We start from the raw sequence: 16269 nt of genomic DNA, 5'->3' as shown, positions 1-16269 counted from the left end.
TAAAAGTTCTAGAAAGAAATACAAGACTTAATATTTATAGTATGGGCCTGAATGCTAGCTATACCACTGTGTAAATTGCAACAAATTGCTTGCTCCTGCGATAAATATAAACTTACTATTAAAATCTATATTTGCAATAGACTGTCGTTAATTACTGTGCTTTGCGTTCAGTGTCCTCTTTAGCAGAATGCCCAAAATATGTACGGTTTCGCCTTGTTTGTTACAAAATAGGCAAGAGTCTTGATGCTAAGCGATAAGCTCGGGCAATGGGCATGTCTTATCATTCGCGGCTGAAAAGTATTAGTACAGTGTCTGTATTCGTTTACATATTATTAATAACTTAATTTTAAATTGCGTCAAAGCGCCTAATTTTTAGCTCACCTATACTTTAAAACGTTCCTCTAAACTAGAACTTATAGTATTATATTGCCAACTACTTGAACAAGCCTTGATTGTAAACCCGTACCTCCGAGTTGCTGCTCTTTCCTAACGCACTGGCTATCGAAGAGTAATCGACATGCTCGAAGTAATCGATATTATCTCACCTCTGGATTTCGTTTTATCGATTTCATTTATACGCACCACTGATGCAAGCGATAATTGGTTTCTGATGCCATAACTGGGAAATTACATACCTGCGAATCACTTGTCTTAACGTTATTATTGTGTAGCTCTAATAAGAATGTTTTGCTACGAAAAACAACGATGTTTTGGCAACCACAGTACACTGCGCGGAAAACACATGCTATTCTACATACACATGTTTATACGATATACATAATATAGAGGTTGTATTCACGAGGATTTAGAAAACCATTAATAATATATTAGGGTCGGAGGAAAACAGATTAAAATGTCCAAATAAATATACACTGTCTGACTTTAATATGTAAGTTATAATTTTCATAAATGCTGTACCGTATAGCAATGTTTCGTCGCGGAACGCTGGTTACAAGAGGCGGTAATGCGTACTGTTGTCAAAACTTAAATACATGTGCAACATTTAATAACAGTAGAAATGCCCACTTTGGTCGACTTTCTGATGTGCACTGTTATACCTTTCTAGAAAGTAGAATTCTTGTTGTTTTAGGGAACACAGGTATCGTGAGTTTATTTTATAATATGACCTAAAGTAATTAAGAAAACTATTTGGGCGCGAAGTAAGCAGACCTATACACTTTAAAGTTAGAAGGTTATAGTGTAATATCCGCCTGTAACCGCTCACCCGATCCGTTAGAAATCAGTGCATTTCTAAGCAAAAAGGTCTAGGACAATCAGGGCATCCAATGGCAAAAAAGTCTAGACTTTTAGACCTTGAGGTCCTGGCAATGCACTGATTTGGACCTTTAGGTAAACTCCCGGCGTAGATAAATTAAAAAGATTCATTAAAAGTTCAGAAAATATAACAAAAAGTATGAGATAGGATTAATAACACTTGACCCACCTAAACCCTATCGCTAACCCGAATCCTAACCCAAATAATGTGCGTTATTTTAATAATTCTTTAAATGCTGGGGAAAAAAGCCAAAACTCGGATGGGCATAAGATGGTTTCTCGTCCATTGTATTTAAGATTATTACGTCACAAATTGAGGTATTGGGGCCTGAAGCGTTATAATTATTAAATTATCGCACATTATTTGGGTTAGGGCGCTGGTTAGCGTTTGGGTTTGGTTGGGTCAAGTATTGTTAAACTTAATCTTCTTATGCACATTTGTTAATGCAAATTAGTGCATTGTCCAAGACCTCAAAGTCTAAAAGTCGGACTTTTTGATCCTTTGAATGCACTGATTGTCGTAGACCTTTTTGCTTAGAACTGCACTGATTTCTGACGGATGGGGTGAACCGCTTGTAACAAAAGTGCAAGGGTATCTCAGCTTATCAGTAAATTATTATTTCCTAGTTTTCGGAGTCTATTTATTAACTTATCAGAACACTTAACTTGTCGGTGCAATATTATGAGAAATTTTAATGAAAACTAAAATTATGGACAGTCGTGCGACTAGGTGATTTTCTTGACCGGTCTGATGGACCTAAACCGGTTACGAGTCCATAGAATAGATAGGGGGTACAAAACCCTGTTGTTACAGGCATCAAAAACCCTGCAATTGGCCTGTTCTAAAAAAAACACCAGCAGTGCTTTACGAGACTATTCAAAAGGAGACTGAGAAAATTTGGCTCAGAAAAGTGTATCAAACTCTGTCCCCTTGTATTACTCGATACCCATGAACTGTCTCTAAGCTTCATAATGAATGAAGCCATTAGGCCAGATACTTTATGTTTACCCAAATAAAAGATAGTTTTGCAGCCCATGTTGCAAGAAATGGTAATGTTAATTTTAGAGTATTATTTGACACGACAATATCATGTAGGCTACAACCAGCCGTATGCTTGATTTAGGGCGATAAACTAAGGATAAGGATTGCAGGCGAAAAGTCCACGTAATATGTTTGTTTAATTTTTTCTGTTCTTAAGGCAATTTGTTGCATTTTTTGAATTTGTTACTCCTAAACAAACAACTAAATAAGTAAATAATTCTCTTACCTTCCGATTAAGCTGATTCGGTTGGTGCTGAATTGTCTCCTTTTCGAATACGTTTCCAAATGTGCTCCCATAGTTAAGTTGCAATATACTTATAAACAATATCGCAGCTATACCTATTTACAAAAGTAACACTAATGCTGCCACATCGAGACCTAAAAAAGGATACACAGGTTTTATAGGGCATGTTGATCGTGACATTTCGTGTGTCACAATGTTTAAAATGGACGAAAGCGAAAAAGGAAACGTCACCATATAGCTTCCTTTTGTGAGTTGGATCAGCCATAACAACCTGCTGGAACGTAGGAACGTATAACATTAATATTCATGAAATTATGGATGGTAAAGTAATAAGTACGAATAAACTATTTAGAATGGTGTTTTCAATTAGTTTTCTTTTTTGCGTGAGTACGGTATATAGCCTATACAACCTAAAAAAAACATTATATATTTCTGTGCAAAACTTTTTTATTTGTATCACAAGACTTGCAAAATGGAAATCAGTAAATTTTGCAAACATGTAGGTATTACTCGTAGCCTAGTGAACTAAAGTTTCCATTTCATACAGCATTATTACAATGGTATAGGCTACTATTAACGATTAGTTATGGAAGAAAAAAAGTTATATAAAAACTTGTGGTGTACATTGGTTGTTAATCCTTGAAACTTGTCATGTGCATCTTCGTAGGCCTACTATTAATTAATAGTCAATTATCATATTTCTAAATGTAAATACAAGAGGCGTCTGACAACGCACGTCGGTTATGGCACTGTAGGGCGGATATATTTGCAGACCAAAACGCGACTTCAGCACTGATTAGTTAATCTGCGAAACAGGCAATTCAGCAACGTGCTTTAAGCAACTTAGAGAAATGGAGACAAGCAAATCGCTATAAACTTGTACCGTTAAATAAAGAGCCCTGTTTGAATTAATGACTTTACTTAAGTGCACTTAAGTCACTTTTTTTAATTTGCTTGACCTGGCTTAAGTCTTTTGGGCAAGATCACTGGACTTGGCATATCTTTAAATAGTCTTTTAAAAAAATAATTTGACTTGAACTGAAGTCGTCGTGCTAAATAACTTGGGTTCTAATTTGGTTGAAATGTAGTGTTTTCATTAAATACCTTGCGTTTTTTGAATTAGAAAAGAAACAACAAAAACAGTACGGATTTTACAGGTTATAGGCTAATACTGGAACCAGCAAAATAACATCAAGCATTACTCTTTAGTTTGTCTATAAATTATGTTAGTTTGCCTGTTCTTGGTGATATTTATGTCATTCGTGGTACACTGATTACCGGCAGCAGTAATTCCATTTCTACTTCAATTAAATTTTGGTTTTCGTGAGCGAATTAAATGATTTGATTGAAATCTACAGTTCCTTATTGTTACGTCACAATGCACTATGAGTGCTTTCTGTGATGAGTCTATACAGCGTATTGATTTTATTAAAATATCATTCCGCGAAGCCGATCACTATTAATTTGGTACTAATAGGGTAGCAAATCAAAAGCTTCCAATTCAAATACACTTTCTTTTCTATTGTCGTATATATATTTTTTTTTAATTTGCAAGTGCTTTTGTAGGGTAAGACGTTCCCTACACTTTTTTCTTTGGGGGAATTGAGTTTTAAATCGCGGTTAATAGGGTTTACGAAAAAAAAACTGCATTAGCTAGTTCAGTATTACTATGGCGATATAAATTCAAACAAGTTCTACCACTGGTAAAGCAATAGATAATTCCGCTGTAGATAGTGCTGCTTTATTCGTTTTATTGTGTGTTCCATTTGCAATCTAGTAGGAGGGCGAAAGAAAATGTTTTCATGTAACGTGTAAATTTGGTCAAAATAAGCGAGATAAAAGTTCTTTCAGCTGTTTGTGAAGGATTTTCGTGTGAACTATGTGTCTAAAAAAGTAGAATTGCTAAAAAAGTTCTAATTATGACTTGCCTGTGACCACTTGTTGTTCATTCAAACATAGTTGGCTTGGACGTTTCAAGAAAATTAAGTTAAAAAAATGCTTTAAGGGGAAGTCAACTGCTAGTGCGAATTTCTGTCTTTCTCGTGTGTTCCACGCGATTTTTTGGCAACGTTACAGACAAATAGCGTCCTTTGCACTGTGGCACGCTCTCCAACGAAAGTTTAACAAACTTAGCCTAATATTTATACATTTTTGCGCGTCAAGTGTATTTCTCCTGATTTATATCGTCTTTGCCGTTGTACTTCAAGTAACACATCGGTAAATTAAAGCTTTAAAAAAGAAGAAAAAAATTGTAGGTATGCTTTTGTACGAAATTTTCACACATTTTAATCTTAACGTTTGGGTCAACGCGCCCACAACCTGATAAACGCCAATATATCAAGCAATGTACATTTTGTGTCGGTGCTCAATGCTTCACGTCCCCTCTAAATCTAAATTAAAGTTTGCATTTTCAAACAAACAAACATAGTCGCAATTTTTTTTTATTTGGCTTGGCACAGCACACTTTAATCTGTAACTTGATTGTTAATGTTCTGTCGTGTGACTTTATTTTACCAATCGATTTATAACGAAATTGTCCACCTCTTCACAAAAATACAACCGTTATTAAATGATAATGTTATATGTCGATATCCTTCATTAGTGGAACTGCTGACAAGGGGTGAAAGTTTTTTTTTAAACGATTTCGGTTGCGAAAAGTTGAAATATTTTAAGTTTGACGCTTTCGGTTAGATGAGAGAAAACTTGCCGTTAGTGCTGGCAACGCGTCGTGTGTGAACTGTACGACGCTAGCGTTTTGCGCCAGACGCTAACGCCTAAAGCAAAATCTAGTGTGAACCAACTTTAAGAGATTTACTAGTTGTGTATAAATTGTAAGGAACGGTGTTATTTTTTAACAAGGGATCGGTCAGCACCTACAAATAACTTCCAATCACGCTTCTAAACGGGAAATCAAAGGCTGGCGAGTAGATGAATGCGTGCCACAATTTCAGAAAGATAAACTAAAACAACTCACAAAGCTACTTTTGTTTTAATACAATTTCATATAAGAATTCAACGTATTATAAATGGAGAAAAAAATTTGAAAATTCGTTCTCTGTTATAGCATCTACACTGGATTACAAAAGCGGCGTACAATGTCTTAATTGTTTGAAACAGAAGGGCGCGATTATAAAGCTATTTATTTCCTAAGCAACCGCCGGCGGCGTAACAAAACTTTGTTTATAGCTGACCGCTGAAATCGCTATGTTACGCTCTGTATAGGCTGCAGTTAGGACACGAACGAGTTAACCCAATATTGTATTCCCACTGCAAAAGTATTTAGATAGCTGTAATGCCAATTAATATGATCAGTGGAACGTCGAATATTTCACAACGAGCTTGATTTCGTCGTATAGTTGTTTCGAACAAAATCACATCTATTGATCTAGTGCTAAAAAGAATAAATATAAGAGACCATATTGTATTCGATTTTACCAAGTTAGGCAAGGTACATTTTAGCCTTTCATTTTTTGTAAAGCGATTACCAAATGTCTGATAATTATTTGTTAGTTTTTGACAGTTGATACCGCAAACCTGTTTTAGTTGTTAAGTTTATTCTGATACAATTGAAAAGCAAGGGTTGTTTTGCTATGGTGTTAAAAAGTACGTTTCCAGATGTTGTCATCCCACAAGTTCCACTTGGCTTGTATATACTAGAGAGCATGAAAGTGCACAATCAAGATGCTACTGCCATGGTATGTTTTGTTTGTATTAAAAGTTATTCTAGCCCAGTGCTTTTCAACCTTAAATGTTTCCATCAGCACTTTTTTATTGCGGATAACTTTCATCCGCACGGAACAAGCACAGTAAGTTTGCAAACTTTAGTTTTATTTGTGAAATAACAATGAAAGGGTTTGTGTATTAAAACCGTGTGCCTAAGCCTTGACCGATATAAAATAGATAGCTTAAGCTGCAATGAACCACTATACGAGGCTATATTACTGTAATTGCTACGGGCACCCCAGCTTATTTGTTTACTGTATTACACATACTAAAAACTAATAACATGTACCATTTTTCCGCACATTTATCCGCACGACGTTTGTCATCCGCGTTACAATTTTTTTCATCCGCACCAGTGCGTACCATTCCACGGGTTGAAAAGCACTGTACTAGCCTATTTATTTGACTCACAATTAGTTATTTTATTCAATGGTTTTTAAGTACCACTGCTATCGAACACACCTTATCAAAATCACTTTGTGGAATGTTTTTCTTTTGAGTTTTGCCATTCAGTTTTTAATTTTTTTGTCAAATGTTTTTGTTTTGTAAGTATTTTCTAAATTTAAAAAAATTAAAAAATAATTTTATTTGATTTATGGACGCTAAATGCTATTTAACGTGTTTGCCGGTGATTAAATGACGCCTAATGGTGTTACCAACTATGATTAAAAAACACGCTGTACTGATAATTAGACCACAACACCGGAAAGACGATTTGCAATGTTGATGTAACATTTTTAATTTTTAAAGAGTCAATAAAACAGAAGAATTTTAAATTTCGTTGGTGCAATTCAACAGTGTAAATAAATATATATTTTGGTAAAACATTGCCGTTTCAGGTTGACGACGGTTCAGGAAAGGTCTTGACGTTGGCGGACGTACGAGAACAGTCGATGCGTTGCGCCGCTGCCTTGCACAAACTCGGCCTACAAAAGGGTGACGTCGTTGCGATGTGCAGTCTGAACTGTGCCGATTACATTATTATTGTAATAGGGGCTTGGTGCTGTGGAGCTATTATCACGACGTGCAACCCGCAATACACGCCAGGTGGGATAGTTTTCTTAGGCACGAATATAAATTAAATCCCATATGATATGAGAAAAGAGGTAATCGTGTAAATCTTGGTTATGTGGTTTAAACCTTGACTGATAAGAAGCGTGTTTCAATGATTGACATCGGTTGAACTTGATAGCCTACGTAAGATGATGGACTTCGGCAAATTTAATACTTGGCTATTGTATTCCGAAATTCTTAAAGGGAAACTGTTCTTAAAACACAAATGCTGAAGTACAAATGTTTGTACTTTAAAACACACACTGTAAGCTCTATTTTCGTGTTATACAATATTTTTAACATGATTTCAGTTGAAATAACCGCGCAACTTACTCACTCTGAACCCAAGTTCGTGTTCTTCGACTCTTGTCATGCTGAAAAGATGAAAGTGGTTAAAGATTCCGTAAACTCTATCCAGGTCGGTCGGATTAATTAATTTAGAAAATGTTGTGAACTGCTAAATAGCAATACGGTTTCGACCTTATTTGCATGAATCATCGTCTGTTTTGTTTTTTGTATTTACTTGTTTCCTTAGATAAGTAAATGTAACCTGATGTAATCTGATTTGAAACGCTGGGGTCATTTCAAACTAGTGCGTCTTTCGGGAATTACATATTAACTGTTGGTTTGTTTACAAGAAATATGAATAATTTATTATTATTTTATGGTTAAGTCAAATATTGTAATTACAGTGGACATGGATAGAATATAATGGCTACTCAATTTTTTTAACTTAAACTTATTTTACCAGGAGCTGTTCACAATAAAAAAGAATGCAGAGTTTAAATCTGCTACTGACCTAATTGATGGAGTTTCTGATAAAGGTCTGTTTGAGTTTTGCGGAAATTATGATATAGTTTTTAGGCCTACCGATTTTAACAAACAAAATACCACGGTACTTGATTTTTTCATTGTTTGGTATACTGAATTTAGACTTTCCTGAAGTCCAACTTAGTGTTGATGACGTGACACTGCTCCCTTATTCTAGTGGAACAACAGGAACACCAAAAGGAGTCATGCTTACTAGTCAAAACATCAACGCTATTATAAATATATGCAGGTTGGAATTTTACACAACTTCTTATGCAATTGAAAACAACCATTTAAGGTTTTGCTCCTTTGTTTGTCTTTCTTTCCTTTGTAGAAATGGTTTATTCGTGGGATCCTCGTGAAATGCTCAATGAGTTCACGTAGTATCTTTTTTTCCTCATTGAATAATACAATATATATGCCCCCCTCCTTTGGGTGAAAAAAATTTAAGAATCACTGCTGTATGGCTTAGTTTTATTTTAAGCTTTTTATCTTAACCCAGTGGCCGTGATTTTATTTCGATGTAACATGACTTTGTTTATAACCACACAATACTATAACTAACATGTAGGCTAATTTGCAGAATTAAAATAATATATATATTATAAATATTTGCACAAACCTCTTTGAAATCAAATACGACCCATTACACCAATTTGGCCACATTTGTTGTTTATATAAAAAAACACAATTTCGGATGAGTTGTTTGTATTGTTTTGTGAATCCACAGTTAAAATTTATTAGGCGAAACACGTACAGGATTGCGCATAATGCAAAATGAAACCAAACGGTCATCACTTTTATACCAGAATGGCGCATCGTGGCCCTGAATCTGCCGAAAATTCCGAAACATTATCTCCTAAACCAGTGGTCGGCAAACTTTTTCTACGCGGCCCGACATGCTGTTTGCAGAGCTATTAAAAGACCCATTACGTAAAACCATAACGACAACAGGGGACAATCCAGGATTTTTGTATAAAGCCGGGGACATGCACATTTTTAAAGTGACGTCACAATGGTACGCCGCACACAATTATATTTAAAATTTAGTACAATAAATGTACAGTTATTAGTCACGCGGCCAACAACCACATGATAAAACTACCTATTAAAAATAGCTCGCTCCCACTAAACTTAGGTAAAGGCCCACATTTGGGCCGCGGCCCACGGTTGCCGACCACTGTCCTGAACGAATAACTGATGACTGTTTATTCAATGTTTTATTTATTTTCACTATGATTCATATGGGCACCTTAATTTTGGTTACTGGATTTGGATATTGCTTCATGTCCAACATAAATTTAAATAAAAGTCTGCTTAATGTATATTGGCCTGTTGAGTGATCGTATGGCCTAATTAAAGTATAGTGCTCTGCTATAGTTTTTTGTTTCAGGTTTTATTACTTATAGGTTTATTTCTTACTTCAAAACCAATAATAAAATTCGCCACACTCTTTTACATTAAAATTTAAACATTAAAAGAAATTTGTGCTGCATAACGGTATAGGTATAGTTTTTATACTTTGACGGTTCATGTCAGAACTATTAGGTTGTGTAAAAATGTTGTACGCACTTTGCGTTAAAAGTCTGTTTTTTTAGAATATCTCTTCACCTTTCTACGCTCGACGTCCTTTATCTTATACTGCCACAATTTCACATTTACGGAATCCTCTTTACTTTGCTGAGCTTGTGTCAAGGCTCTACTATCGTTCTTGACAGGAGATTTGACTTGGAGGGCCTCTTTATCGCAATCGAGAAACACAGGGTATTTCTGCGTTTCATATTCCATTTTTTATGTATATAGTAATTAATAACCAGTGTTGTAAAGTAGTCATTTTAAAAAAAAGACTTAAGTCCAAGTCAAGTCATTGGAAAAATAACTGAAGTCCAAGTCAAGTCTTTTGCAAAAATAACAAGTCAAGTCCCAGTCCAAGTCATCGATTGCCCAAGTCAAGTCATTATGAGAGCAAGTAGATTTCAAGTCATGTCATTGACATAAAAGTAAATTATTAAAATTGTAAACTCGCCCGATTATAAACAATAGTTTAACTAAAAAAACACAAACGCAGTATACAGCAATAAGAGTGTTTAATGTGCAACACTTTTATTAAAAAAAAACACTTGATTTACTCCCAAGTTATTTGACAAAATGACTGAAGTCCAAGTCAAGTCCTTCGTCCAAAAGACTTACGTCAAGTCAAGTGATTTTGAAAACAGTGACTTAAGTCATTACAACACTGATAATAACTATTCCTTGTTTTTAAACGACTAATGGTAATAATAAACGCAACATCAGCAAAATTTAGTTAAAGATTTATTCCTTTTTATCTTTCCAAAGGTTACCTATTTTCTTGCCGTCCCCCCTATACTCGTGGCCATGGATAAAACCACGATTTCATCAAAGTATGACACGTCGTCTCTGAAACAGGTTTTGAGCGGGGCTGCCCCACTCCCAAGCGGTGTGGCGCTGTCGGTTACTAAAAAATTTGGATTCCACCTTGTACAGGGTAAATGCTCCAAAACATAAATGGATTTTTTGTTTGTGTAGTAATATTTTGTATAAGATTTAGATACACCGCCTCTAAAGAGTCTGGATACTCTTTGAATGTGAAAAATAATAATTGCAGAAATATTGGTGTAAATCAATTTTTACGACATACGTTTAAATTTATTGTTTTTGCTTGTAGCTTGGGGTATGACAGAGGGTGTACCTGCAACTGCATCTGTCAGCCAGGTTTACCCCATGAAATCTGTTGGAGTGGTTGTCCCGAACACACAACTTAAAGTGGGTAAAACTAAACCTTATTTTGTTTTTAACTTACAATATATATTTGACTTATTGCAACGCCCACAAAAGAAATCGCATTTATTATTTGTGACAAACCAGTCGTTCTCAAACTATTTTAGCAGAATTAGAATAGAAAATAAGTTTGCGAACGGATATATATAAATCGTACAATTATAACTTACAATCAAATGTATTGCTGCAGGTATATGCTATCCAATTCATGTAGTTGTTGTTTCCATACTCTTATCGCTTATTAGGAAAAGGTGAGAAAAACGGCCCCTTGGGATAAATCCTATTTTTCAAGTTTTACAAAATATTTTTATCAGTATTGTAGCAACCGAAGGTCTTATGGTAGGTTACTCCAATGCCAAAACAAACAACTGAAAGAAGTATACCTTCTGAAGAAATTAACCTTTTTGCCGATTTTGCACGGGGCAAAATGCACCTCTGGCTGGGCAAAACGGATCCTACTAATAAAAGATAATTTAGTTGCCTTGCTGTATGAAAATGGCGCATCAAGGATTTTTGTTTATTTTTGCCCTGCCTGCACGCCTATTTGCAAAAGATTATTCCCAAAATTACAAAAAACGTTTTGTGGCCCAATTCATAAATATCTTAATTCAATTTGGAAATCTTTGCTTTAATCTTTCTATTTTTGGCACACAAAATGTTTCTTAAAAATGTATAGCTGCCAGTATGGTAACCAAGACGTGTTGCTGTTTCCATACATTACGTTTTTTCCGAAAAGTGTGTTTTTTGGTGCCGTTATCTAGTTTAGGCCATACCGTAATAATATCGATGTATTCACGCCAGCATTGTATTGTATAACAAATTTATCCGGGTTGGCTTGTACCTCTATTCAGGTTATAGATGTGGAAACCCAAGACGAAGTCGGCCCTAATCAGGATGGCGAACTTTGCATGAAAGGGCCGCAGGTTTGAGAAATTACTGTTACGTGTGAATTTGCAAATGTCAGGGTATAGCCACGGTTGCAGTTTGTTGGATGGTATGTGTTGAAATCTCACCTCAAGTATTATGTTTTAGCCCTGTTGAACTTGCATCTGTAGGCCAACTGATTTGGGGGATCCGGTAAACAATCGTTAAGTGTCCAAAATTGTTTGTCCGGAAGATTACCCTGGTATAGCCAAGTTGTTGAAATTCGTGTAATCTGTATCCGACACTTCGTATCTTTGTATCGTATAAAAAAGTCATCATTACTATGATCATATAAGCGAAATTGATAAAACTAAACATTTAAAGATATAACTTTTTACCATTATCTAGTAAAACTTTGGTTTAGCGCCGGAAGCTTAGTTATCTTAAGTTTTGTTAAAAGTATTTCTAATTGAACTATAGAGCAAATGTCTAGCATCAGATCAGCACCAACACAATCCTAGTACAGGTGTGGTACTAAAACTAGCGCTTGGCCGGTCCCCGGTTGGTTTTGACATGTTTTACAACTTAATAGGAATGTCCGATACTTGACATTTTATTCCGATACCCGATATTTTGAACAAAACATATCGCGATCCGATTCAATACCAAATGACGTCTTACTATGTTTATTAAAGAAAACAAACCAAAAAAATATTTGTTTGGCCAAAACTTGCTTGAGCGTTAACAAGTTTAGTTATCTATTTGCCAACCTACGTCTTTTAAAAGGTTCGCTGCGTTGCTTGATAAATTATGGCTGAAATTCTTGCTTTAATGTGGTATCGGAAAGACGGTCATAGTATGGCCGTAGTGGTTAGTTTAAATTGGCAACGTACTTTTTCTAGCCTTGCTCAGCTAACATGAAAAGCCATTATCAAAGTTACCCGTACCAAATTACATGTAGTAATGCATGTTTAATTACGTTTGACAGGTAATGAAGGGCTATTACAAAAATCCGACGGCCACTGCAGAATGTATTGACACGGATGGTTGGCTTCACACTGGCGACATTGGTCATTATGACAAGAAAGGATTTGTGTTTGTCATCGATAGACTGAAAGAATTGATTAAAGTTAAAGGTTTTCAGGTGATTTATGAGTAAACTTACCATATCTGTGGCAGCTGTTGTTTGCTTCAAACTTTGCAAAAATGGAAAGCATATTTAGTAATGTTTCGAATGGGTTGCACTATATAGCAAAGGTGCTTAATTCGTTTTGGTTTTAAATTAAACATAAATATATTGCAAAATCAGAACACAACTAAGACGATAGAGGTGTAACAAAAAAAATTCTTGGAAAAATAAATATGGATAAAGTCATTATGTCGTCTTAGAAACGATATTTTTTTTTAACTTTTTTTATTTTTTGTGTGATCTTTCCCGTGATAAATCGACAAGAAAGCATTCTGTTGCAATTAGTACGAAGTTTAGGCCTTTTTACCTAGACTTACTGGCCTAAATTATATCGCACTTATATAGCAGATTAATTTTTGGTATTTCTTTAAAAAAAAGTTTGTCACGATTCGGCAGAATGCTGTTAGTCCCTGACACTGGCGAAACCAACCCCAGGGAATGCTTCTGTATAAACATTTGTTAGGTTTTCTTTTGTGGTTTTGTACATTCACAAAATTTCAATGCGGGGCCGCACTTAATTGTATAGTGTGGCGCAGGTTATTTCTAAGTCCGTAAGGCTTTCCTCTTCAGTTTAGGCAAAAAATAATATCAATGTTTGAATAATATTCGAATTGTTCTGGCTGTCCAGGTTTTCTAAAAGAGAATTATGTTTTACAAATACATAGGTTGCCCCTGCCGAGTTGGAAGAAACTTTGTTGCGCCATCCTAAAATCGCTGACGCAGGTGTTATAGGTGTGAGTGACAGCGAGGCCGGAGAATTGCCAAAAGCATTTATTGTTAAGAAAGACCAGACGCTTACAGAGGAGCAAGTTCACGACTATATGAAAGGTTGGTAATGCCAAGCATTTATCGAGCCTTGCAAGCCAAACGACACAGTGAGACTACTTGTTTGATTACCCTCCTTTAATTCGATTGGGCTTGTAATATTAAATCAAAAAATTTTTTTTTTGTGAATTTTGTCTGATGAGTTTTTTTACCAGTTTTGAAGTGCATGATTGTAGGCTATGTATTGGTAATTTTAAAATTTAGGTATGAACTATAATTAACTTAAGAATATAATGATTTTTTTTTATATTTTTAAGTTTCTATACTTTTTTAGTTTAGTGGAATAATGTTGAATTTTTTGGATAACGTGTATCGGTAAAATTTAGAAATTAAAAACTTTGGCCTTTTACCTGTAACACGGTATTGCAATTGCCATTGCAATATACGATTTTTGTTCTTGTGAAAACATTTTTTTGTAAATGTGAAAACAATATATCGATAAAAGAAAGAACTTTTTCCCAGGTCAACTTTCAAAATTCAAGTTACTGAAGGGCGGAGTGGAGTTCCTAAGCTCAATTCCCAAAACGGCCAGTGGCAAGATTTTAAGAAGGCAGTTGCGTGAAATGGAGAACATAAACCCGAGAAGTTAACGGGGATTATAGCTTCCTTTTACTAATAAGAAAACATCATTTCTATACCGTTATACCATTCAGGTCGTAACACCTAAATATTTTTTAATCGACTTTTAATGTTTCAGGTCGTAAGACCTAAATATTTTTAATCGAACTTTTAACGCACTGTTATAACCTATTGTTGCACGTTTCAGAAAAGTATGAAATAATATCGAGTAATAAGTGCTAAAATACAGCTACTTAACTTTTGTCTGTTTATTTACGCGGCTTTAAAGATATAGATTTTAAACCAGTTAGTTGTTTACTTCAGGAAGGATCAATAATGTAATTATGGGAAGAGTTGACTGTACAAAAAAGAAAGTAATGTCATAAAACGTAACCCTAAAAAAGCTACTGTGCCCAGTCAAACTTTGCACAAATATACCACGAAAATTCAGCCTATAGAGCAGACCTGGGCAACATACGGCCCGCGGGCCGGATCCGGCCCGCCAAGCAGTTTTATCCGGCCCGCGGCTTATTTTCAATAAAATACATAGACTAAGCGAAAACCAGGGCAACAGATCTTGTCAAGACCCCGCCAAATTCGATTTTTAGCCTGTTCTAAATGCTAAAACGGAAGTTCTTTAAGCGCGAATCTCTTCTGTGTTGCTCTATGTTCCACGCGATTTTTTGGCAACTTCACTGACAAACAGCGTCCTCTGCTCAGTGGCACTCTCTCCAACGAAAGTTTAACAAACTTAGCCTAATATTTAAAATATATATAAATATTAGGCTAAGTTTGTTAAACTTTGTAACACATCGGTAACTTAAAGTTTTAAACAAGAAGAAAAAACATATAGTTAAGTTTTTCGTACGAAATTTTCACGTATTTTAAAGCTTTGGGTCAACACGCCCCACAACTTAATAAACGCTAATATATCAAGCAATGTACATTTTTAGTCGGTGCTCAATGCTTCACGTACCATCTAAATCTAAATTAAAGTTTGCATTTTCAAACAAACATATAGTCGCAAATTTTTTACGTAATAATAAATTGGTTGATTATTTATTTTACACCGTCAGAGTATGACGCCCGCCACAATATTTTAGGTTTCTCATGCGGCCCGCGTCTAAAAATAATTGCCCACCCCTGCTATAGAGTATAAATATACCTAGGAGATTGTCGGTTACGTATTCCAATGGGGGAAACTAATTCGCTCTTGTTTGGTTTAAATTAGCAAGCTTTTAAGACATTTGACGCATTTGGTACATACAAATATTCTTACATTCTTAGTAGGTTTTACATCATATTATTAGCTATATTTGCTCAATGCCAGTTTGGTCAATGCACATTAAAAGCAAACAACGCCTGTACATTGTTAAAGTTTTAGGTTGGAAAGATGTTACCAACGGTCATATTGCAAACATGTTATAAAATTGTATTCGAGGAAGGTAGACTGTAATGCAGTGGTTTTCAACAAGGGTTCCGCGGAACCTAAGGGTTCCGCTAGTACTGGCCAGGTGTTCCGCCATTTCTAAATTGTGTAGCTAATTGGGGTGTGTTCATTACACTGGGGTTCTTCGCACCAGTGGAATTATTGCACTGGGGTTCCTCGAGCCAGTGAAATGCTTCCATAGGGTTCCACTCCAGCAAAAAGGTTGAAAAGCACTGCTGTAAAGAGACGCTTTTTTTAAAAATGATTTTAGATTTTAATTACTGTATATTACAATTTCATGTCTAATTTAAACCTTATTCAACACTCTTTTGCTATTATCTTTAAACTTTTTTGTTAGATGATCTTATACAAACATTGTTATGCCTAAACGTTTCAAATAATACAAAAGTATGATTCGCAAGATGGTAACGAAATTTGTCTTTATTTCGAATAGATTT

The 16269-nt window shown here is 35.3% G+C and overlaps 1 protein-coding gene across 1 annotated transcript; it reads left to right on the top strand.

Annotated features, from left to right (window-relative positions):
• The first annotated feature begins 6079 nt into the window (after positions 1-6079).
• On the top strand, positions 6080-14606 carry LOC146138242 (uncharacterized). The gene is made up of 12 exons (XM_083394080.1): positions 6080-6256; positions 7124-7331; positions 7649-7755; positions 8089-8161; positions 8271-8397; positions 9746-9911; positions 10485-10653; positions 10834-10931; positions 11798-11869; positions 12799-12954; positions 13665-13827; positions 14287-14606. Exons 1-12 carry the CDS (start codon positions 6152-6154, stop codon positions 14412-14414), a joined length of 1572 nt encoding a protein of 523 aa, XP_083250206.1. The 5' UTR covers positions 6080-6151; the 3' UTR covers positions 14415-14606.
• Positions 14607-16269: the final 1663 nt, after the last annotated feature.

Source organism: Ascidiella aspersa, chromosome 7, assembly GCF_963924565.1.
Source record: "Ascidiella aspersa chromosome 7, kaAscAspe10.2, whole genome shotgun sequence".
In the NCBI taxonomy this organism is placed as follows: Eukaryota; Metazoa; Chordata; class Ascidiacea; order Phlebobranchia; family Ascidiidae; genus Ascidiella; species Ascidiella aspersa.
Note: the sequence above shows the minus strand (reverse complement) of the source record. Positions and strands in the feature narration are given on the sequence as shown.